Below are 20,999 nucleotides of genomic sequence, written 5' to 3'. Positions count from 1 at the left end.
AGAGCAGCACTGTGTGACCCAAGGAGCCAACCTGGTGTCCATCCACAGTGTGGAAGAAGATAACTTTGTCAAACTGCTGATCAGAAACTTTGATCCCACTCAGGGAGTCAACGGATCGGACTGTCTGACGCTCAGAAGGACGGAACGTATTTCTGTGAAACAATTATTGTTTTTAAATAGTGCTATATTAAAAAATGGCTTGACTTATCAGAAATAGCTAGTCATACAAAACCAAAAGTGACAAAAATTCAGATCCACTTACATAAAAAGCGATAGATATGATAGAATATGGTGCCCAAAAGAAAACATATTCTCAAATTAAGACAGTAGCAGGGGTCTCAAAAGGAGAAGTGTTCTTCCTCAGCGAGAAAATTGGAGCAGTCTGCATACCAACAGCATCAGTCCAGACATGCCCTAGATACCATGACCATGTGATTGATTTACACAAGTTGTCTTTGTGCAGAGATCAAACTACTGCCTGAAACAATGAAAACGAGACCCTTGAGTATATTTTATTATTGCACATTGATGTCATCAGAGGCTGATCACATTTATATCAATCCCTCTGATTAGTCGTCTGTAACTTTGCAAAGCAAGGAAACACCTTTCTCTCCATTTGTCATCACTTATTCCAAATGGTTTGCTGGATGATTCTTAAAGAATGCATTTAGTTACCAAGACTAAGACTTTAAATGATGCATTACATAAAGTACAAAACAAAATTAAACCCAAAAAATCCCAAGGATCATGACACTGATGGTGCCACTGCTTCTTTAATTCCCTGAACTTTTCCCAAAGTTTTAATATCTATTTTAAACCTGTATCCTAGATACAGGTTTAAAAGAGGAGGTGAAATTCCTTAAAATTAGTTTCTGGTGAAACAATCTGCTTTTGCATTTTAGAGCCTCACAGTCTGCCTTTTTATGAAACAACTTTCATGTAATGAGCTGTAGATCAGATGCATTTAAATACATCACTAAGTTTTATTCTGTTTTTAGTAGTCTATTTTTAAAAAAAGAATTGCTGTTAATGCTTTGTGAAGTACTTTCCTTCACTTGCTTCAAATGTGCCATAGAAATAGAGACTTGACGTTGTTTCAACATTCAGATATCTAGAAGCAGGGCTTAAGAAACAGAAATAGAAAAGAAATTTGCAGAATTTTGCCTTCGTGGTCATATTTACATCATAAAGAAAAGAAGTGAAAGACACTGTAGCTGTTGTTTAGGCCGAGGATCCTGGCCACCCCCACGTGCTGTTTCCGCGCGAAGCCGGACCGAACCATTCCGAGTTTAGGAGGGGAATCCGTGGACTGACTTCATCTTCAGACTTGGAGAATCTATGCATGTATTTGAGTTTTAATAATATTTTTACTTATTTGTGAAATTGTAAAAATGCTGGCAAGTTAGTTACGTTTCTGTGCAAAAAAAAAGTACACTTTACGTGTGCGCACGTCGACGTCACGAGCCCCATTTTCTGCAACACTCTTGAGCGGGTCGGTTTTAAATCCACCTTTTTTCATTGATTTCGTTTCATGAGCTTAAACTTTCTCTCCAGAAAACTTTAAACTAAAGGAATAACCCCCAAAATGACCCTCAAGTCAGATGTAAGTACCCGAACCGCCATGTTATTGGGTTTTTCTTTTCTTTACCGAAATGTAAGCCGTTATATATATATTTTTTTCGAACCACACCTCCACGAACAGCCCTGGATATCGTGGTTGTAAATAAGCTAGTACTTGTTTTAACCTCTGTTAACAAGTGATATTATGGTTTGTTTTCAACTACACTTTAGATAAACGTCCAGAAAGTATTTTGCAAATCTAAATGAAGGTGTTTATGTTTAGTGTTTAAAGGTTTTATTCGAACTTCAAACATGCATTTAAAGGAACTGCATTTTTCCTCTCTCTCTCTCTGAGATCTACAGTTGCAGTAAAATTACAATTGGATGATGCTGCATGCATATTAATGCAGCAGCATACCACAAAATATTATATTTCTCCCCTGTGAGCTCAAACAAAACATCTTGTTATCCTGCTGCTTTTATTGATGACGCCACAAGAGGCACTAGGGATTTGTAAACAACTCATCTGTGTGAGTGATTTTCTTCCTGCTGATATTGAGTGGAGAGATAGTGATGGAATGGGCTGCACTGCAGCATGCTGATCCATTATAAGTGTGTCCACCAGATGATCATTTATTATCATTGGTGGTTTTGCAAAGAAATGTTTTTAGGACTCAATGAACCACATCACCCAGACTTGGTTCTAAATAATTGCTGAAAATCTTTGATGGTTAAATCTCTTTATTACAGCCAATCCTCTTACTCTTAAGAAAATGCTACTGTGTGTTGTCAGATATAGCTTAAATGTTTTCCGAAAGCTATGCAGAACACAACTAACTGCTCTTTAAGGATGAAGTTTATTGAAAAGATTTGAAAAAAGAGGGGGAAACAAATGCAAATGTGTCTACTCAAAAAAGAAAAAGGTCGTTGTGCTTGTGCCCTATGTAATGTCATCAGAAACAGTTGTACATTAGTGCTTACTTTTTTGTTTGCTTACAAGAAGTATGTTATCCTATAGGTGGACATCTACATCTAAAAAGTTGTTCATTTTGCAGTAAGGTCCAGCTAGCATCTTTAATGTCCGACAGTACAGACAGGATGTAAACAAAAACATGTAAGAATGATGTACAAATTCAATGTTGCACTATCTTATAAAAAAGTTTACTTCTATGTCTTCATTAATTACAAACATAGCAGTGTGTATGTAATGCTGCCTGACTGAACCTAGCAGGGCCTTACAATAAGCCATAAATTATGAAAACACTGGTCTTTGTGGTTGCTGGTGTGTGGAGGTACTGTTTAGAGTAAAACGGAAAAGCTTAAAGAATTCTGAAGTGGAGGAATTGGTGATTTATGACCCATTTATATGGCAAGAAACCTTTGTATATGGGGTTTCTTACTATGGGGAAGTAAAGCTGGTGGGAATGAGATATAGGGTTGAGTGTCTTTTCCTTTTTCACTTCGTCTCGTCACTGCTCTTGCTTGTCCTGCCAAACTGCGGCTTGCCCTGCAGCGATAAGGATTTCTCTGGTGTTGCTCGTTCAAAGTCCAAAAGATAAGTTTTGTTCTGTGACGGCCAGCCCCAGCTCTATTGATCCCTGCGCAAATTCTTCTCCCTTTTACAGCTGCACACAGTTAATTTGGTGTCAAATCACGCTAACAGATAGACTTTGTCTCCCTCTGGTGTATAGTTCAATAATCCTGAGGTTGAGAACCTAAATATTGTTCTATAAAAGTTCAGTTCTCTTGTCTATCATTTGAAATGAACAAATAAATACGTGCTGTGTACTTTCTTTTTTTCTTGCCCTTCCGTGGAAACACAACAATTTATTTTCGTGCTGGGTGTGTCTGCCAACAGGCTCCAACTTTCAAATCCCAGTATATAACTGCTGAGCTGGCTCATCTGTTCAGCCAATCAGACAGCGAGGAGGAGTTTGAAGGATTCAGCGAGGATGAGGCAGAAGAGGACAGAGGATGCTTCCAAAAGCAGAAAAAGACCAAAGTAGGATATTCTTAATAAAAGCTTTTGACCACAAAATGAAAGTTCATCCTTTACGCCCTGGTTATTATTTTTTTCCCTTTTGGTTTTTCCTCAGGTTGTTGACTCGGAAGAGGAAAGCGACAAAGACACAGGCTTCTACTCGGACGGCGAGGAGCCACCTGAGCCAAAGAGGAGGAGTCTGTTAGTTGCCCTTAGGTGATGATTTGTAGATCACTAAATGATTGGGACTGAACTAGAAAGAAAATGCAGAGGGTGGCGACACGCTCAGCTGAAATAAAAAAAATTGCTCTCTAGGTTTCCAGGTAAGAAAGGACCTCCTGCCCCCCCAAAAAAACAGAATAAGATAAATGTAACTAAGCCAGCCGGAGGGAGTGATCCACCTCGGAGAGGGAGAGGAAGGCCGAGGAAGGTCAGCAGGGAGGAGGAGGAGCAGGTGGTGAAGAAGAAGAAGAAGGAGCCCCTGTGCCAAAGTCTGATAAAACGAGATCGCAACATACAGGAAAACAAAGCCATGGTAATGTCTTGGTGTAAGAATATGTTTGCATTTTTTTCTAGTTGTTAACTTTTTACACATCCTTGATTCATTCTTCTGTGATTTATTTATTTTTCTTTTTTTCTTTTCAGCTCGCAAAGCTGTTTGCTGGTCTGACCTCCCTGGCTGACCTGACTCCGCTGGACACGCCTCAGGTGAGCATTTTGCACAAACAACTAACACAAACGGGTCAAAATGAACGGAGGCCTTCGAAAAATGCTTGGAAACGTCTTTATTTTCTTACAGGTTCCGAGTACACTGATTTCCCTCACCAAAAACCTAGCTGAAGAAGTGTTGCTTTGATTCTTTTATGTGTGTTTGAGAAATCCTTGAAGTGCCTATGAAAGGTTAACCGCATGGAGAGGCATTGTTGTGACGATGTGCTGAAGGCAGAGTGTCGCAAAGAGTTTCTTAAAGAGACTCTTCAAGTTGTTAAATTGTGAGATCAAATTTCTCTTAAGACATTTACAGCATTTTTATAATAACTGAAGGTAACATAGTTACTTGATTTTGCTGTAAAATGGCTGCAAATGCCTGGAAAATTCATAATACGACCCCTTTTAAATCTAGGACTTTGACTCGACTTGAGACTTGGGTGGAAAGAATTGAGACTTACTTGCTAATACATATTAAATTACTATTGACATTTTCTGAAATGAGTTGTGATAATCAGTAAACTCATTGGTGTATGTGTGGGGAACGCAGGTGTCGCAATGTGCAATTAAAATGACCAACGTGGCAGCATAGACCTGAGGGTCTCACCATGTCCTCATTTAAGAAAAAAATAAATCATCGGCGAACCAGAGGAAGCAAAACAAAAACTGCTCTGCTTTTCTGCAGAAGAGGAAGAGGATATCGCAGAAGGTGTCGCCGCAGAAGCGTAAGTTTAAGTCCGACGTAGGGTCAGAGAGGAGGAACCCGTCGCGTAAGGCTCGTCCTCCGGAGAACTTCGGGGTGGAGGAAAAACCTGAGCCAGATCGCATCAGAAAACCACGGACTCTGGACATCTGGAGACTGATGGAGGTGCGCTTTAACGAAAGGTTGAAAAGAATACTGCAGGATATTAGCAGCATGTTCTTGTTAGACTTTATTCTTGCGGTAGGTTTCAAATGAATGCACTTTGCATCTAGTGTTTAGTTTTAGTTTCCTATTAAAAGCAATCTATTAAACGATGCGTTCCGATGTTCAAAATCCCAACCATTTTGAATCATTGAAAAAGAAGGAAAGGTTTTCGCATAACCTTGCTTGAGGCCTGTGATCTGTTCCCCACTGGTCAGGTGGATGAGGACCATATTGACAGGAGAAAGAAAAACAAAAGAAGCCCCAGGTCCAGGAAGAGCCAGTTCCTGGTGAAGTCGGTCGACGAGATCACGGACGAGGACCTGGAAAACGTGGCGTACCGCAGCAAAGACAAGATCTGGGACAAAGACAATGTGAGTGGCTACACGTCCTTCATCTTTGGCCTCCATTTGTTCCGTGATGTCGGCAGAGCGCCTGAGTCGCTTTCTTCACGCCCTTTCAGGGAAGCTCATGCCACCAGTGCAGACAGAAGACTCTGGACACCAAGACAGTGTGCCGTAGCGGTTACTGCGTAGGGGCCAAAGGTCAGTTCTGCGGACCGTGCCTGAAGAATCGCTACGGAGAGGACGTGCGCACCGTTCTGCTCGACCCGGTCAGTGTTTACACACGTAGCAGATGCTTTTTCCTAAAACGAAATGACAATTAAAAAGAGAAAAAAATATATTTTTAAAGACTTTTATAAATAAGAAATTAAATTTAAATCTATAATGGATGTTCCCTAATAAACCACCCAGTGCACACCTTATTTGTTGTGCATATATTGTCCTCCAGAAACGTTTTGGCTGAATGAAACAACTCTAGTTCCAGTACTACAGAGTCTAGAGAGCAAGTCAAGACTAACTGTCCCCTACTTCCTTTTTCTATTTCTGTCAGACGTGGTCGTGTCCCATCTGCCGGGAAATGTGTAACTGCAGTCTGTGTCGTAAAAAGGAGGGCCGCTGTGCCACGGGGACCCTGGTGGCCCTGGCGCGCTATAATGGCCACGACAACGTCCACGAGTATTTGGAGAGGTGAGCTCCCTCGTTTTCACCGTGCGGTTGAATGTGAAAGGGGCAGAATCGAACCAAAAACGGCTATGATGGAAGAAAACTGAACTAAGAACAAACCTGTTTTGTTGGTGTGTTTTAAGCACATAAAGAGGGCAGTCTATTAGAGATCATTCATGCGTTTGAATCCTCAGAGATAAGTGCACAAGATTAAGTCAGTTTAATGTAAGTAATATTATGGCGTTTCTTAAAATGATACGGATTATTCATATTAACTCTTAATTGTTATTCGGAGCAATACCTGCTGTTTGGCGGTAGAGCTGTAACATTGGGGGAAAATAAGCTAATTAAAAATGCTAAGTTTTGTTAGTTTTAGTAAGAAATGTTCACACAGTTGAAATTCATGTTTTTTGTTTGTTTTCTTTCTGTTTCAGTATCCAGAAGGAGCTGCAGTGAAATCCAGAAAACCAAACGTCTTCTGGTGCTGCAAAGTACTGTAAAAACAATTTAATGCACATTTTAATTTCCAACACATTCCTGACCTTTTATCCAACATTGTTGGGATTATTATTTTTTTTATGTCACCTTAATGAGTTTCATACTATTGTTTTTTTGTTTTTAATATGTATATCCTGGTTTGTGTTTGTGTTGCAGGGATGTTTTTGTTGTTTATGTCAGATCTTTAAATTGTATAATTTTTTTCTAAACTTTATTTTTTTTTCTTTTACCTAAATATTGTAGTGTGCCTTTTTATAGCAAAAACTGAAGCTTTGATTCAAATAGCTTTGCAACACTTTATACCATTCTCACTGGTTTATTTTCTACATCTTAATAAAGTTTGTGAAAAGTGCTGGCTTTATATTTTTTTCCTGGTGTTATACAAACCCCAGCATTATTCATTATCAATGTAGTTTATTGTGACAGAAGGTATTATTAAGGTTTTGGCATGGCCCAGACATAATTACTTTTTTAATTTGAAACATTTTTTATATCTTACTTTATATTTTGAAATATGCCTGTCCTATTAGAAAATCTACCAGAAGTATGAGTAAGTTAGCACCAAATTGGAGAATGAATTTCTTATTTGACCAACACTTGCATTCAGACCCCATTACTTTTATACCTGTAAGATTTTTAACTGACGTGCGCAATTTAATATCAAATTAATTTTCCTGTGCCAAGAATACCTCAGATGTTTGTCGGAGGACATTAGTGAACAAACGTCACGAAGACCGAGGAACATGTTGCACGAGTTAGGGATAATGTGTAAAAGTTTAAACCGGGGTTGAGTAATACAACAGCTCAAGCTTTGGGAAAATACTGGGGAAAAAAAAGTCTTGCAAAACTCCAAACTTAAACTAACAGGGGAGCAAAAATCAGAGCAGCTGAGCCAAAGTTACCCACTGGCTGTCAACAGGCTGATGGTAACCTTGGAGGAGCAGCACAGATCCATGTCTCTACATCTGGCCTTTATGGAAGATTGAAAATGAAAGCAAAACTTAATTATGCCCCAGGAATTTTAATAAGTAGGGGAACAAATGTTCTGGTCCATTAGTGTCACACTCTTTTTCATTTTGGGCCATGTCAATATCACAAACATCGTCAAAGGAATGGTTGGGGCAGATGGTACTGACAAAACTACTGATATATTTTAATACAAAGCTGCCTGCATTTGATGACTCAATAAAATTAAATAATACTGGACATTTTCCACTTTGATGTAATTTGACAGCATATAGATAAAAACAGCTTTGATTGATTTATAAAAAAAAAGTCCAGCAAGCAACTTATCTTAAAGGTTCCATTTAAGTGTCCATGGGGACTCTACATGGCCACACAAAAGGTTTTGGTGGGCTGAATCTGGCCCCCAGGCCTCAAGTTTGACACCTTTCAAAACTTTCAGTGTATATTTACCCAGTATAATTTAAGATAAATGTTTGCAACACACAGAGTGATTAAAAAAACCCAAACAGGCTTCCCAACCTTTGTTTATACAGACACACAAGCATCTGAAGAAATGTAAGACTCACTTTATTGTCAAGTGTTAAGCAGGCAAAGCATGTTTTCTGCTTCAAGTTATCTCTTTTTCAGTCTTTTTTTTTTTTTTTTTTTTGCTGACATAACACATTTGTACAAACCAGTTTTAAAAATATCAATAAACTGGAGCCTTTAAGGCTAACCTGGCAAAAACCCATTATCAAATGTCATGGAGACGAACAAACATCTTTAGAAAAAGATTTTACAAATGAGATGTCACTACAAAATAGAAAAGAAAAGTTAGTTGTCACACAAAAAAGATTTTTAAAAACATCTAAATTTGTTTGGTATCAATCTTTTTAGCTTTAGACAATTATTATTTTTTTGCTTATCTTCTTTATTTAATTTTTTCCAAAAACACATTATGGCGCAAAGAAAAAAATTAAAATTAATTGAAGAGCAGACCGAAGAAGAGAAAAGCAGCACTACGGCAAGAACTGAAACATGCTGTACACAACCTTAGAACCAACGCACACAAATACAAGTCCAGCAAAAGGCAAATATTACAAATTAAAGGATAAATAATAAATTAGCCATACACGATGGGGTCCTGTGTCCGCACACCTGAAGAGGGGCTTTAAAAAAAATTCTAATTCTTTAAAATAATGTTTTTTTTTTAATTCAAAGAAGGTACGCACTGAACTAACACAGAGCAACATCAACAAAAAAAATATTACATCCACATAGCTAAAGAGCTTAACTCAACTGCAGCTCTTAGCTACTTCAGCTGCTTGCGCGGTGGTTCACCAAAGCACAAGAAGCACCAAGTAGCGTCGGCGACGGTGCTGCCGCCTGAGAAAACGAAACCGTCGTCGGGCAGCCGGGCTGTGTGAAAACCGATGATGCAGCCCTGGTGCCGAAGCCGGTCCTCCGACGACTGCGAGCTCTCGGGTTTGCTCAAACGGCAGCACTTTCTTTCTCTGATTCTCCAAACAAACCGGCTCATCGCATCAACAACGAAAACTTGCCCTGACAATGTAAACATGGTTTCACAAGGATTGTCGTTATAGTATTGCTTTCCCTACACAAAGTTGTAGAAAGCTAGATTGTTTTTTTTTTCTCTCTCTCTCTCTATAGAAACCTTTTATTTGTATTCTAATGGCCACTGCGCTTCAATAAGGAATGCATTATTTATAAATCTTTTTTTTTTAATATGTGCTTTTTTTTCCAGCCCCACTACTCTTCTTCTCTTTTAGAATTTCCTCTTTTAAGAATAATTTGTTGACTAATCAAACAAATCAACACCTGAATCTGATCTGAGGACTGAACCTGAACCTTGAATAAAACTCACCATAGGTAGATCATCTTTAGAGCAGAACGGGAACGCAAACACACACACACACAGACACAGCCCCATCTGCTCGGATCACGCTTATCCACACAGACATACACACACAGTGTCCCAGACTGCCCCTGCGCTGTTGCCGCTCTGCAACTGCCCTGTACCATGATTGACCTCAGCACTGTCAGACAGGTATGAAACAGGAACACATCTTTGTGCATAGAGTTGGATTCTTGTTAGGAAAATGCCTCTCACTGTTGGATGGTTTTACTTTCCTCAGGTCCCCCTGTCTTGTGCTCATCTTGCTTACATTCTGTCCCCTCAATGCACATGGAAATGTTATAGATTATTACATAAAAGCCAAACTAATATCTCATTATATGTTAGTTTTCTTCAGATTGTATTGTTTATATTTTCTTTTTCGTCCGCTTCACGACCATTACATGATCCTCTTTTAAGTTCCTTCTTTTTATAAGAAAACAATTTTAAAATTATGCAAAAGTCCCTGCAAACGCCTCCAAAAATCAACAACAACGACAAAAAATATATATATATATCAGGAAGTCTTCCTTCGATTTGTCTATTCAAACTCTTCCTCCTCTTCTTCCTCCAGGTGGTTGGAGGTGGTGGGCGTAGCGGGTTCGGAGTCCCGCGTGAGGGTTCCCACGGCGACTATCTGCGGGGATTCTGCCAGACCTTCGGGGGGGTCCTCCTCCATGTCGTCGGTGGTGATTATGGCGACGGCGGCGCCGCCCTTCTTGTTCTGGTGAGTCTTGATGTGCTTTGATAGGTGGTCGCTGCGCATGAAGCGCTTGGAGCATTCAGGACACTCGAAACGCTTCTCTCCTTTAGCACAGCAGACGAAAGGAAATTAGATTCAATCACAGCTCCTAACCAGCATCCTTGAAGGAATTTTTTGTTTTTCTTTTAGATGTTGCTGTTTATTCTGCCAAACATTTACCACCTCTTTTAGATTTTAGCTTTCCAAAAGGAAATGGCTTCAGCGTTACAAATGCAACCGGACCTAAGCGCTTCCTTTTCAGACCGTGTTTGGCCTACCTGTGTGTGTTCTCCGGTGTCTCTGCAGCTCGTCGCTACGGGTGAACCTCTTCCCACAGAAGATCCAGTTACAGACAAACGGCCTCTCGCCGGTGTGCCAGCGCAGGTGGGCCCTAAGGTGAGACGTCTTGCCGTACACCTTCCCGCAGCCCTCCATGTGGCAGATGTGCTGCTTTTTCTTGGTCGGGTCTCCGCTGTTCCTAGAAACACGAGAGGTGGGAATTCAGTTTAACTGTAGTGGAACAGCAAGACCTTTAAAGGAAATTTCAGTTTTTTCCAGGAGTTGTTAGAATATGTTTATAGTACCTAGCATTTATGTGGTAGCATAGTTGCAAAGAGGAAAGAAATGTCTAAAAAACTCAAATTGGTATATTTTGGTGATGTATTAATATGTGTCGTCTCTTTTAAGAAAGAAAAAATGTTCACAAATTAGCATTTTTTGATATAATTACAACATAATCGTGCAAGCTTAAGACAGACTGGACGATCTGTGAACAGCGATTCTTTCCACAAATTTTCCAAATTGTATTTATTGTGAGTCTGGACTTTGACTGGACCCTTCTAACACATTTCATTCAAATCATACCTGGTTGTTTAGTCAAAACTCTTTTGGTGCCATTAAAGTTTTGTTTTTTTCCCCCTTATGTTTAGCTCCATCAATCTTCCAATCAAAATCTGACCCACTTTCTGGTTTGTCATGTCCTCACGGCATGATGATGTGTTCCAGCATTAATTTTGTGGATCAAATAATTTCGTTAATAACCTTTGTCCTCACAGATAAAAACTAAACAAAAACTTCCTACAGAATAACTCAAATTATATGTTAGCGTGTTCAATCTGTGAGTCACAAGTGTTGACGTGAAAAGTTCAGAAAGACAGCATTCACTTCATTTTCTGTCTTCTGCATCATTCGGCCTTCACTCTGTCATATTTCTGTCTTTTAATTAAAAGTAAAAAAAACAATAAAGTCCGACCCGCTGCTGCGTGTTGTGGTGCATTGCTCTAATCTGTACCTTCCCTCTCCATCCCTGCAGTTTGGACAGGAACAGGCGACGCGTCGTAGCCTCTTGCTGGGTGGCCCCTCCTGGTCCGAAGAACTCTGAACGGAGCCGAGCTGGTCTGGACTCACCGACGAGCCCGAGGCCACGCTGCCGACAGTGACCGTCACGGGAGAAGGCTGAACTTTAACCGCGTCCTGACTCTGTGGTTGACCTATGAGAGATTGAAACATTGCGTAGTTTTTTTTTAATACAAGCAAATTGTTGTGGACAGAAAACAGAGGAAGCAGAACTAGATCTGAAATGGTTTTAGTTACATCAAATGCAAATTGGCTGAAACAAACGAGCTTAAATACTGCAGCTTTCAATTGTAAATATGTGAGAATTATACATAACATCTTACCCTGTAGACCGGTGATGGTGAGAGGAACACCCTGCACCTGAACCCCTGCAGTGCCAAGTCCAGCGATGCTGACCGTCTGGACGCCCGAACCTGGGTTGATCTGGGCCGCGCTCAGCGTCAGGGGGGTTCCACTCAGGGACACCAGTCCCCCGCTCCCTACTGCCGTCCCGCCGGCCACCGGAGCCAGGGTCAGCTGCTGTGGCACCGCCGCTCCCAGGCCGCCCTGCAAGGAGACCCCGCCGGGCAGCTGGAGGGTCTGCCAGGTGATCTGCCCAGAGGAGGACAGGGTGGGAGCGCGGATAAGAACCTGCGCCGGGTTCTGGAAGGCTTGGATGGGCTGCAGGGTTTGTCCAGGTGCCAGCTGGAGGGTCTGAATGTGTTGTGGTTGCTGCTGGTTCTGCGTCTGACCCTGACTCTGAGCAGGGGGCTGCAGCTGGATCTGCTGCACCAGCTGGTGTCCCACCTGGCCCACGATCACCTGCTGGATGGTTCCCGGAGCGTCCAACTGGTTCTGGAGCCCATTGGCCTGGTTCTGGCTCTGGGAGTCTGCCTCGCCGCTCTGTACCTGGCAGTTATCGGGGGCGCAGTCAGGTGCGGCCGCGACCCCCTGAGCGCCGTCCGACGCGCCATCCCCTTCGGCTGCCGTTGGCGTCGACCCGGCGCCGGGTGCTGCGGGAACTCCTCCAGGCACCGCCGTCGTTACCAGTTGGTTGCCGTTAGCCACGGAGAAGGTGCCATCTGCCGATTGGATGAGCTGCACCGCCCCGCTCCCCGCCACGTTGTTGATTACCGGCAGGGCCAGAGTCATGCCGCCGAGGTTTATGGGTACAGTCGTCATAATGGGAGTCTGGGAGCCCTGCAGAGTCTGCAGCTGGATGGGAAAAGTCTGTGCGGGACGGATCTGCAATGGGACCGTCTGATTGGCTGTGCTTGGTAGAATAGCCTGCTGGTTGGCTGGTTGGAGAATGGCCTGGGCGTGGCCTGAGTTTGGGGTCTGGATGAGCTGCACCTGCTCAGGCAGGGCCCCGATGGTAGCCGGCTGCGGGTTGATGTGGATCTGCTGTCCATCGGCAGTCTGCAGGTGAGGGATGACCTGATACTGGACGCCGCCTCCAGCATTGGGCAGGTTCTGAACCTGGATGATCTGGAATTGCTGCTGCTGCTGATTGGCTGGGACACTGTTGGTGCCACTTGTCGTTTTCAACTGCCAAAGAGGAGACGAGTTGTAATGCATGTTGGCGCAGAAGCATAATATCACGTTCGCCAAAGCCACTATTCCCCCAATAACCTTTACCTTGCGTCCTCCAGGTGAGCTGTCATTGGCCAGAGTGCTGGCCACCGTCACAGCAACAGGCTGACTGGTGTTCTCCTTGGCCATCGCTGGCGCTGCCGTAATGATCTGCCAGCCGTTCCCGGTGAACTGAGCAGGGACCAGTTCTAGCTGCTGGGGCACCAGGGCCTGGCCCCCGGCTGCATCCAACACGATCTGACCCTGAAGCTGGCCCGCCTGGAGCTGGATCTGACCGGCCTGCACTTGGATCTGCTGGGCACCTGCTTGGGCCTGGGCCACCTCTGCTCCCCCCTGCCCTCCGATCTTACTGCAGGTGGCTGCTAGCAGAGCCAGCGGAGACGGCTGAGAGGAATCCTGGAAGTAATGAAAAAGCGAGATCTTGTTAAAGACACAAACAAATGATGATGGCGCAACTTAAAAGCAAAAGCTCAAAAATGATCCCGTTTATTGTCTAACCCCTAAATAAAACCTCTGTTGCCTCTGGAATTCGCATAATTAGTCACCAAAGTTTCCTAGTTTATTATTTAAAAGCCTGTCTATGGAGGCCTCAGTGGTTTGTTAGAGAACATTAGTAAACAAAAAGTACCACACTGCAAAAACACAAAGTCGTAAAGTAGTTTTGGTCTAGTTTCAACATTAGTGAGCAAAAAGCAAATATCTCAGTACACTTGAAATAAGACAAAAAAAAGTGCTAGTTCCGCTGGCATACTTTTTCTATAAAGGAATTATTTATTTAAAACAAGCTCCTATATTGTGCTGAAAAGTTAGTTGTAAGTAATTTTTGTCAAGTGCACCAAGATATTTGCACTGGAAACTAGATGAAATATACTTTAAGACTTTGTGTTCTTCAGTGGATGAAGACCAGAAAACACAGCAGACATGTTGGGGGTAAAGACATGGAGAGGCTCAAAGCATGGAGAGCGTTAATCCGAGAAGCAGCCGAGAGGCCCGTTCAAACTTTGGAAAACTAACAACATGCTGATACATGGCGGTGGAAGCATTATGCAGTGGGAATGCTTTTCTATTGTAGGAAAAGAGAGATTGTTTGGAATTTACTGAGAAATGGTGGGAGTTGAATGCAAGGCAATCCTGGAAGAAAACATTTTAGAAGCTGCAAAAGACAGGAGATGGACACAGTGGTTCACTAGCAGGACAAAAACCGCCAAGCACGCAGCTACAGCTACACCATAATTATTTAGATCAAGTGCTAGAACGACCCAGTCAAAGTCCAGACCTAAATTGCAAACACTCTCCATCCAATCTCACTGAGCTATTTTTTAAAATAATGTTCTTCCCTTTCACAATTATGGACTAGTTTGTGCTGGTTTGTCACATAAAAACCAAATAAAATGCGATAATGTTTGTGATTTCATCATGACAAACGGTGAAAAAGTTCAAAGGGAATGAATACTGTTGCAAAAAACTGTCGCACGTCATGCAAAAAGGTAAGGAGTGCAAAATCACCACTACGAGCAGCTACCCAATTAAACAATTGGGACAAGAGAGGAAAGATTAACAGAATAATGAGGAATGGAGGAAATGTGTTTGACAAAAAAAAGACATAAAGAAAGCAAAGAGACAGAGAGCTGTCAGTGGAAGTGGGCGGTATTACAGGAAGCGAGTGGGTGGGCATGTGAGAACCACATTTCTCTTTTCTCAGAACACTGGAAAAAAATGCTGCCTTCTCTCTCCTCCCTTTTTCAAAAAAAAAAAACAAAACACAAAAAAAACTAGGTTGTGGGCAAATGTTCAATGTCACACACCTCTTAACAAAAAGAAGGAAAAAGCCTTAGATTATTTACAGTTTACAACATAAGCATAAAGGCTGTGCATGACAGTACTGGCTGTAGGATGTGTATGCAGCCTCTACAGGTTTGCTAAAAATAGAAATTAGAGAGCCAAACAGTAAAAAAAAAATGCAGGTTTTTAAGATAAAACTATGAGTGGAACTGAATTTGACTATAATTCAAATAGACAAATTCAAAAGCAGATCTGCTGGAGTGTGACAGTCATACAGGCTTATTCATGAGGCTTTTTGGGTTGGCTCTTAGCAGGGTTGCACAGAAGCAGGAAGTGGAAATCACCAGAGAAACGCCCCCAGAGGTGTCTGGCTGACTGGCTGAGAAGGAGTGAGAACATTTTTGGCCTACAGGCAATGCAAAAAAAAAAAAAGAGAAAACTAATTAACTAAAACAAAGTATCCTGTTTTCATTTTACCTGCGATCCTGTACTTTTGCCCCGTTTAGATGCTTTCCCTCCTTCTGTTCCAGATGATTCCTTCTTCGAGTCTGTGGAAAAGAAAGTATTATTTCAGAGCATGTTCTGTTTTCCCTTTATGACCACCTCCAGGATAAAGTCACAGAGCAAAAGCAGGCAGTAACAAAGATAGTGTTGACTGTGAATAAAATGAGAGCGGAAAGCAGATATAGTTAAACATGGGTGATCAATAAAGACTAAAGAGAAAGCAGTAACCTCATCATCAATATCAAAGGGGGCATGGAGCCTTCTAACTGTCAGACGGAGAGAGAGAATGAGAGAGGGGTGGAGACGGAGAGGGGGGAGGGTACCTACCACTCATAACGCATTAATATACCGAGAGGGAGAGGGTGTAGTTCACGGTAGAAGGCCGGCCGGGTACAGAGGCGGAGGACGGCCTATATGTTCGGCTCTGGGCCGTCGCGGATCAGCCCGTTTGACGAAACCACCCACCAGCCAGGAAGGGCGGTGCCAAGCGGAGGCACAATCAAGCAGCCCCCCGAAAATAAGGGGAACAACAGCACGCGCCGTGACCGTCTTTGCACCTTCGGACTCCTCGCAGCCCCCGTCTTCTGTCGCTCTCGCCGATCAGGCAGTCCATAAACGAGCTAATTTGTGCTTGTCAGAACGATGGCCACAGAGAAGTTGGCGGTGTGTGACCGTGGAGGCCCACCCACTTCCATTTAAGCACCAGGACAACACCCTCCTCGCTGCTCCTGCCTCTTGTCACCCGCCGCTTCTTCCCCCGACGACACACGACGCGCGGACGTCTCGTCGCAGTCCGCCGCGTACCTGAAACGAGCCGCCACCTGCGTTTGTATTTTCAGCCTATTCTCTTTAATTCGTGCACAATTGGGTTCGATAACGGGGAGATAGCTGTGGCTTTTGTGGGCGGACGCGCTCCTCCCACATATTCAGATTGGTCGACGGGGCTCGGCGTGCGAAGGTCGAGATGGGAGTTGTATTTTGCTGAAGCCTCGCCTTCTCAAACGTGCTAGCGAGGAGGGAACTACAACTCCCATGGTGCTCCGGAGCGTTGATTCTTGTAGTCATGTTGGGGTGAGAGCGAGGGAGAAGGGCGGGGATTACTTTTCGATGGCGCGGGGGGGTTGGGCAAACGGAAAAGGGAGGCGTGTGAGCTGGTTTCAGGATGACGCTTTAGACGACGGTGAAACAGCACCATATTAGAAAGGAAGATAAGTGTCACTAAAGTTTTAACGAGTTTACAGCAAAATCTTGTTATTGCCCCTTTCTTGTTTTTTAGTCAAGCAGTCAGTTGGCAAACATTTGACTCTTCTATTTGTGAAAAAAGAGAGCATAAAGTTGAGCAAATTTTGAAAAGTTATCACAAACATGTTTATATTCAAGTATTTCTATTTGTCAAAGGTTGACCTCACTTGACCTCAAACTGAGGGGGTAATTCAGGCATTTAATTCAGGCATGTTGGACATGGGACACATCTAAAACTTGCATCACAATAACACCAGCCCTCGATGCCTGGATTTGATGACCCCTGGCTTATACCCCCACTTACAGAGCCTCACAAAGTATTCATAAATGCCAGACTTTATGAATGAAGTTCATAAAGTGGATGAAATTCAGTCACTTCATTCACAAGGTTTCATGCATTTTCTGAAGATTTTGTCATTTATAGATGAACACAGAGTTGTGTTGTGAAGTGGAATAGAAATATGTGATTTTTGTTTACCAATAAAAAAAATGTGATGCCACTCACTCTTACACCCCTAAATAAAATGCAGCACAATTGACTGTCCTTTGCCAAATTAGTAAATGGTATGTAGAGATTACCTTTTTTTTCCATTTCATCTTCTGAAAATACTTAAAGTATGAAACATCTGAGGTGAGGACATGCACTCAGTCTAAGGGTTAATGTGAGAAGCTGCCAAAGGATCCATAATAACTCTAGAGGAGCTGCAGAGATGTACAGCTCAGGTGGGAAAATCTGTGAACAGGAGAAGTATCACTCTTTTGCTTGTAAAATCTAGCCACAATAAGTCCTGTTTGTAGTTTATTAAGAATCAAACATGTGGAAGAAGGAGATCCGGTCAGGTGAGACCAAAACTGAAATTTTCATATGGCTCTGAACACCACTCCCACAGATAAGCGTGGTGGTGGCAGCATCATGCTTTTCTTCAGCAGGAATTCTGACTCATCAGAATTCAGGGGAAGACAGAGGGAGCAATATTCAGAGAAATTCTGCAAGAAAATCTGTTAAACACAGCAAAACACTTGAGGCTGAGGAAACAGTTCACTCTCTATCATCCAGTCAGAGTGGAATGATTTAGAATAGAGCAAAGCATATTCATGTGTCAGAATGAGCCAGTAGTTCAGACCCAAATCCAGTTGATAATCTAGAACAATACTTAAAAAAAAGGTGTTTACGCATCCAGTCACACTGAGCATTGAGCTACTTTGTTTTGAATAGATTTTCTTTCCACATCGCCATTTACTTTGTGCAATTCTAAGTTTGAGCACATTTAATTTATGAGCAAACCATTGCATTTTGATTTTATTTGTGGTTTGCACCTCCTTCTAGATTTATCTCAAGACTGCCACAATAATCAATTCATGAGATCTTTTTTTGCTGACTAACAGACCTTCAACAGCACCATACCATAAAAGGCATTTCCTCTTCTGAAGCACAGAGAGGTTTCTGTGGGACAGAAGAACTGGAACAGAAACAAGATTTCCAAAGTAGCAAAAGTGATGCGCTGCCACAGGGAAATTGCATTTCAAACCTTCAGCACAGAATAGTGGAGCAGTCAACATGTTGACACTGTGGGATCGGGTTGGACGATCAAGAGCCTCTCCCGATCCATTGATCTTAGCTAGGAAGAGTCACAGCCCAAGTTTGCCAAGCAGAAATCATTAGTGTGAACCAGAAAGAACAGGTGTACTGGCTCTTTCTGGAGAAGACATCTTGAATCGAATCCACGTCATTATAATAACTGATGTGTTCATCTTAAATTATTATGTGAGGATTTCCCAAAAAATCTAAACAGGCAGATGGCATTCAAGTATAACATAAAAACGGCACTGCTTCTAAGTGAAACTACAGTACAGCAACACACACACCTGGTGTGGCCCAGAAACATACATTTACACACATGCGCTGTAATTACTGCGGAAGCTGAGGGCCTCGTCACCGCCCCCTGGGCCACTTGGCAGGGCGTTGCTAGGCAACGTGGTCTTTTCCGATGAAGGGGTGTCGACTGTGTTTGCATGCACGGTGGCGGTGATGGAAGGAGGTGTGGTGTACAGACGGCCGTGTCTTCTGATACCGACAAGTGAAATGCACAGAGGAGAGGTTCATTTCCAGCAACACCATTGTTAAATCAAGACGTTCACATGAATGTTTAACTCTGTTTTAATAGTTAATGTTGTAGTTTACAGAGAAGGAAAATCTAAGTGGAACCTGTGTTTTGTCCGCCACAAACCAATAATTGTCAAGTTCCTCTTACTTTAGCTAACGCAACATATTAAAGCGTTTTTTTGTGTTTTTTGTTTGTTTGTTTGTTTTCCTGTGACTGCCACAAGATGGCGCCATTGACCTGACAGGCCCAAAAGTTCCGCTCACTTTGCGCCTGTTTCTGTTGATAGAAAATTCAGTGTAAAAACAACTAATTCATAAAAGTTCACTATTTGATTTATTAGCAAACATGGTTATTCAAAAATTAAACATAAGAATTACTTTTAATCTTTGTTGGGCATTTTTAAAAAATGTAAAATAATTTTTCACACATCCACTAAAGTAGACTGTATGTTTAAACTTTGAAATGTGTATGGGAGCAGCAGAAAAATTATAGGCTAGACTAACATATATTATGTGATGACTATAAAATGCAAAAATAATACTGTCAAATATTTTCACACCTGTACCCAAAATCTTTAAATTTGTTCACTTGGACTTTTGTTCATTTATCATAACCAGAAGAAAACACCGTCATGATTCATGTTCTTAATAGCAAAAATTTTATTCATAGTGCCATACAAAAGTGACATTAATGATATAGCAACCTATCACTACAACGAAGGAACAGAAAAATAAGAATTATTCACAAAAAATATATATTTTTAGTATTTGATGTCTGGTGTTTTACTTTCTTCTGTCTTTGAATTCTAAGAAATTATGTCCTGCTGCCAGACATATTTATTTTTTTGCTAAATAGTTGCAACTTTCAGTTACTGCTGAAAGTTGCAACTACTTTCAGCATCTGCAACTTCTTTCTCGGTCAGCACTCTCTTAACTCTTGTCAATGTTGAACTTGTGCTTCAAAGTGGTCAGAAAGAGTCGTGTTCCAACAATCTCCAGTTTACTGCATAGTGGACTTGAATCTTGGTTGTTCTTGGGTTGACCCTGGACATTTCCTTTCATCTTAGCGAGACAGTTTTTATTGAAATTACTTTGGGAAGGTATTCATTAGACTTTTCCAAATGGCATCACCAACATTCCCGACCTCAACCCATTTTAGATAATTAAATTAAATTAGTCGTCAAATCTCCAGGTAGAATTAGGCCTCGATCTTTGTTGATGGCTACAGACAGTGTAACCACTTTAATTCAAATGAAAGGGGATGCATGTCTTAGCGTAAGAATGAGTGTGAATGAGAAAAAAAAATCCACGATTAATTAAATCTTGCGCAACTAGTTCTTGTCATTAAAACTCTCCCATCTTGTTAAGAGCCAAAAGTTAATATGACATCCAGGCTGATGACGCATGCAAATTTCTTTTGAAAATGCGTCAAAAGAAATTTGACCACCTTTGCACCACATCCAGCCACACTGAGCACCACAGGACAATGGATTTCACCCAGAGTTGGAAGGTGATTGCTTCACGCTGTATTTTGCTCTTTCGTGAATCCACGTCTCGAAGATGTGCGGGACAACGAAAGGGTTTATAAAACAGTTGAATGCATGAGTCCATGCATCAGTGAATCAGCTGCATGCTTGCGTGCCACTTGTCCTTCTTCGCGTGTTACCCTCAGACTTTCTGTGCACACGTAAGCGTAGGTGTGTATCTGTCACCAGCAGCCTTGGCGTCAGAAAGTCTCCGTCTCCCAAAGGTGAGGCTGTAAACTGGAAGAGATTTATGGCTTTTGCTGCCACATGTTCATTTTTTGGCACTTGTTTCTGTTGTTCATGCCATATGTGAGTGTGTGTGAGTGTGTGCGTGTGTGTGAGTGTGTGCGTGGAAGGAAAGGAGGTTGCCAAAAGAAAAGCAAAAAGTGTTAACAGATATGTACAGCATTTTCCCATACCTGTTTAGCAATAACATACAAACAATGACAAGAGATGGACAGATAGACAGATAAATATGTGAACAGTAATAATAAGTAGTCATCCCTTTACTCACCACTTTGTGCCACTGAACATGATTGAATGTATGTGGCGTCACTCCGCAGCTGTGGCTCATCACCATGACATCTCTTTGGATGTTTAGCTGCTGACTTGTTCCGACCGTTGTTCCCCTTAGCTATAAATTTGTGGAAACA

General features: G+C 42.0%; 2 protein-coding genes across 2 annotated transcripts; one reads left to right on the top strand and one right to left on the bottom strand.

The window, feature by feature from the left end:
• Positions 1–1,478: 1,478 nt before the first annotated feature.
• On the top strand, positions 1,479–6,800 carry cdca7b (cell division cycle associated 7b). Its single transcript, XM_008421767.2, has 10 exons — positions 1,479–1,603; positions 3,419–3,562; positions 3,657–3,757; positions 3,857–4,076; positions 4,187–4,249; positions 4,935–5,117; positions 5,372–5,527; positions 5,617–5,766; positions 6,048–6,184; positions 6,595–6,800. The coding sequence occupies exons 1-10, from the start codon at positions 1,586–1,588 to the stop codon at positions 6,614–6,616; spliced, it is 1,194 nt and encodes a 397-aa protein (XP_008419989.1). The 5' UTR covers positions 1,479–1,585; the 3' UTR covers positions 6,617–6,800.
• Positions 6,801–8,170: 1,370 nt separating this feature from the next.
• Positions 8,171–16,425, bottom strand: sp4 (sp4 transcription factor). The gene is made up of 7 exons (XM_008421766.2): positions 15,802–16,425; positions 15,448–15,518; positions 13,234–13,584; positions 11,940–13,143; positions 11,552–11,750; positions 10,539–10,738; positions 8,171–10,325 (listed from the first exon to the last, which is right to left on the bottom strand). The coding sequence occupies exons 1-7, from the start codon at positions 15,806–15,808 to the stop codon at positions 10,060–10,062; spliced, it is 2,298 nt and encodes a 765-aa protein (XP_008419988.1). The 5' UTR covers positions 15,809–16,425; the 3' UTR covers positions 8,171–10,059.
• Positions 16,426–20,999: the final 4,574 nt, after the last annotated feature.

This window comes from Poecilia reticulata, linkage group LG11 (genome assembly GCF_000633615.1).
Source record: "Poecilia reticulata strain Guanapo linkage group LG11, Guppy_female_1.0+MT, whole genome shotgun sequence".
In the NCBI taxonomy this organism is placed as follows: domain Eukaryota; kingdom Metazoa; phylum Chordata; class Actinopteri; order Cyprinodontiformes; family Poeciliidae; genus Poecilia; species Poecilia reticulata.
Note: the sequence above shows the minus strand (reverse complement) of the source record. Positions and strands in the feature narration are given on the sequence as shown.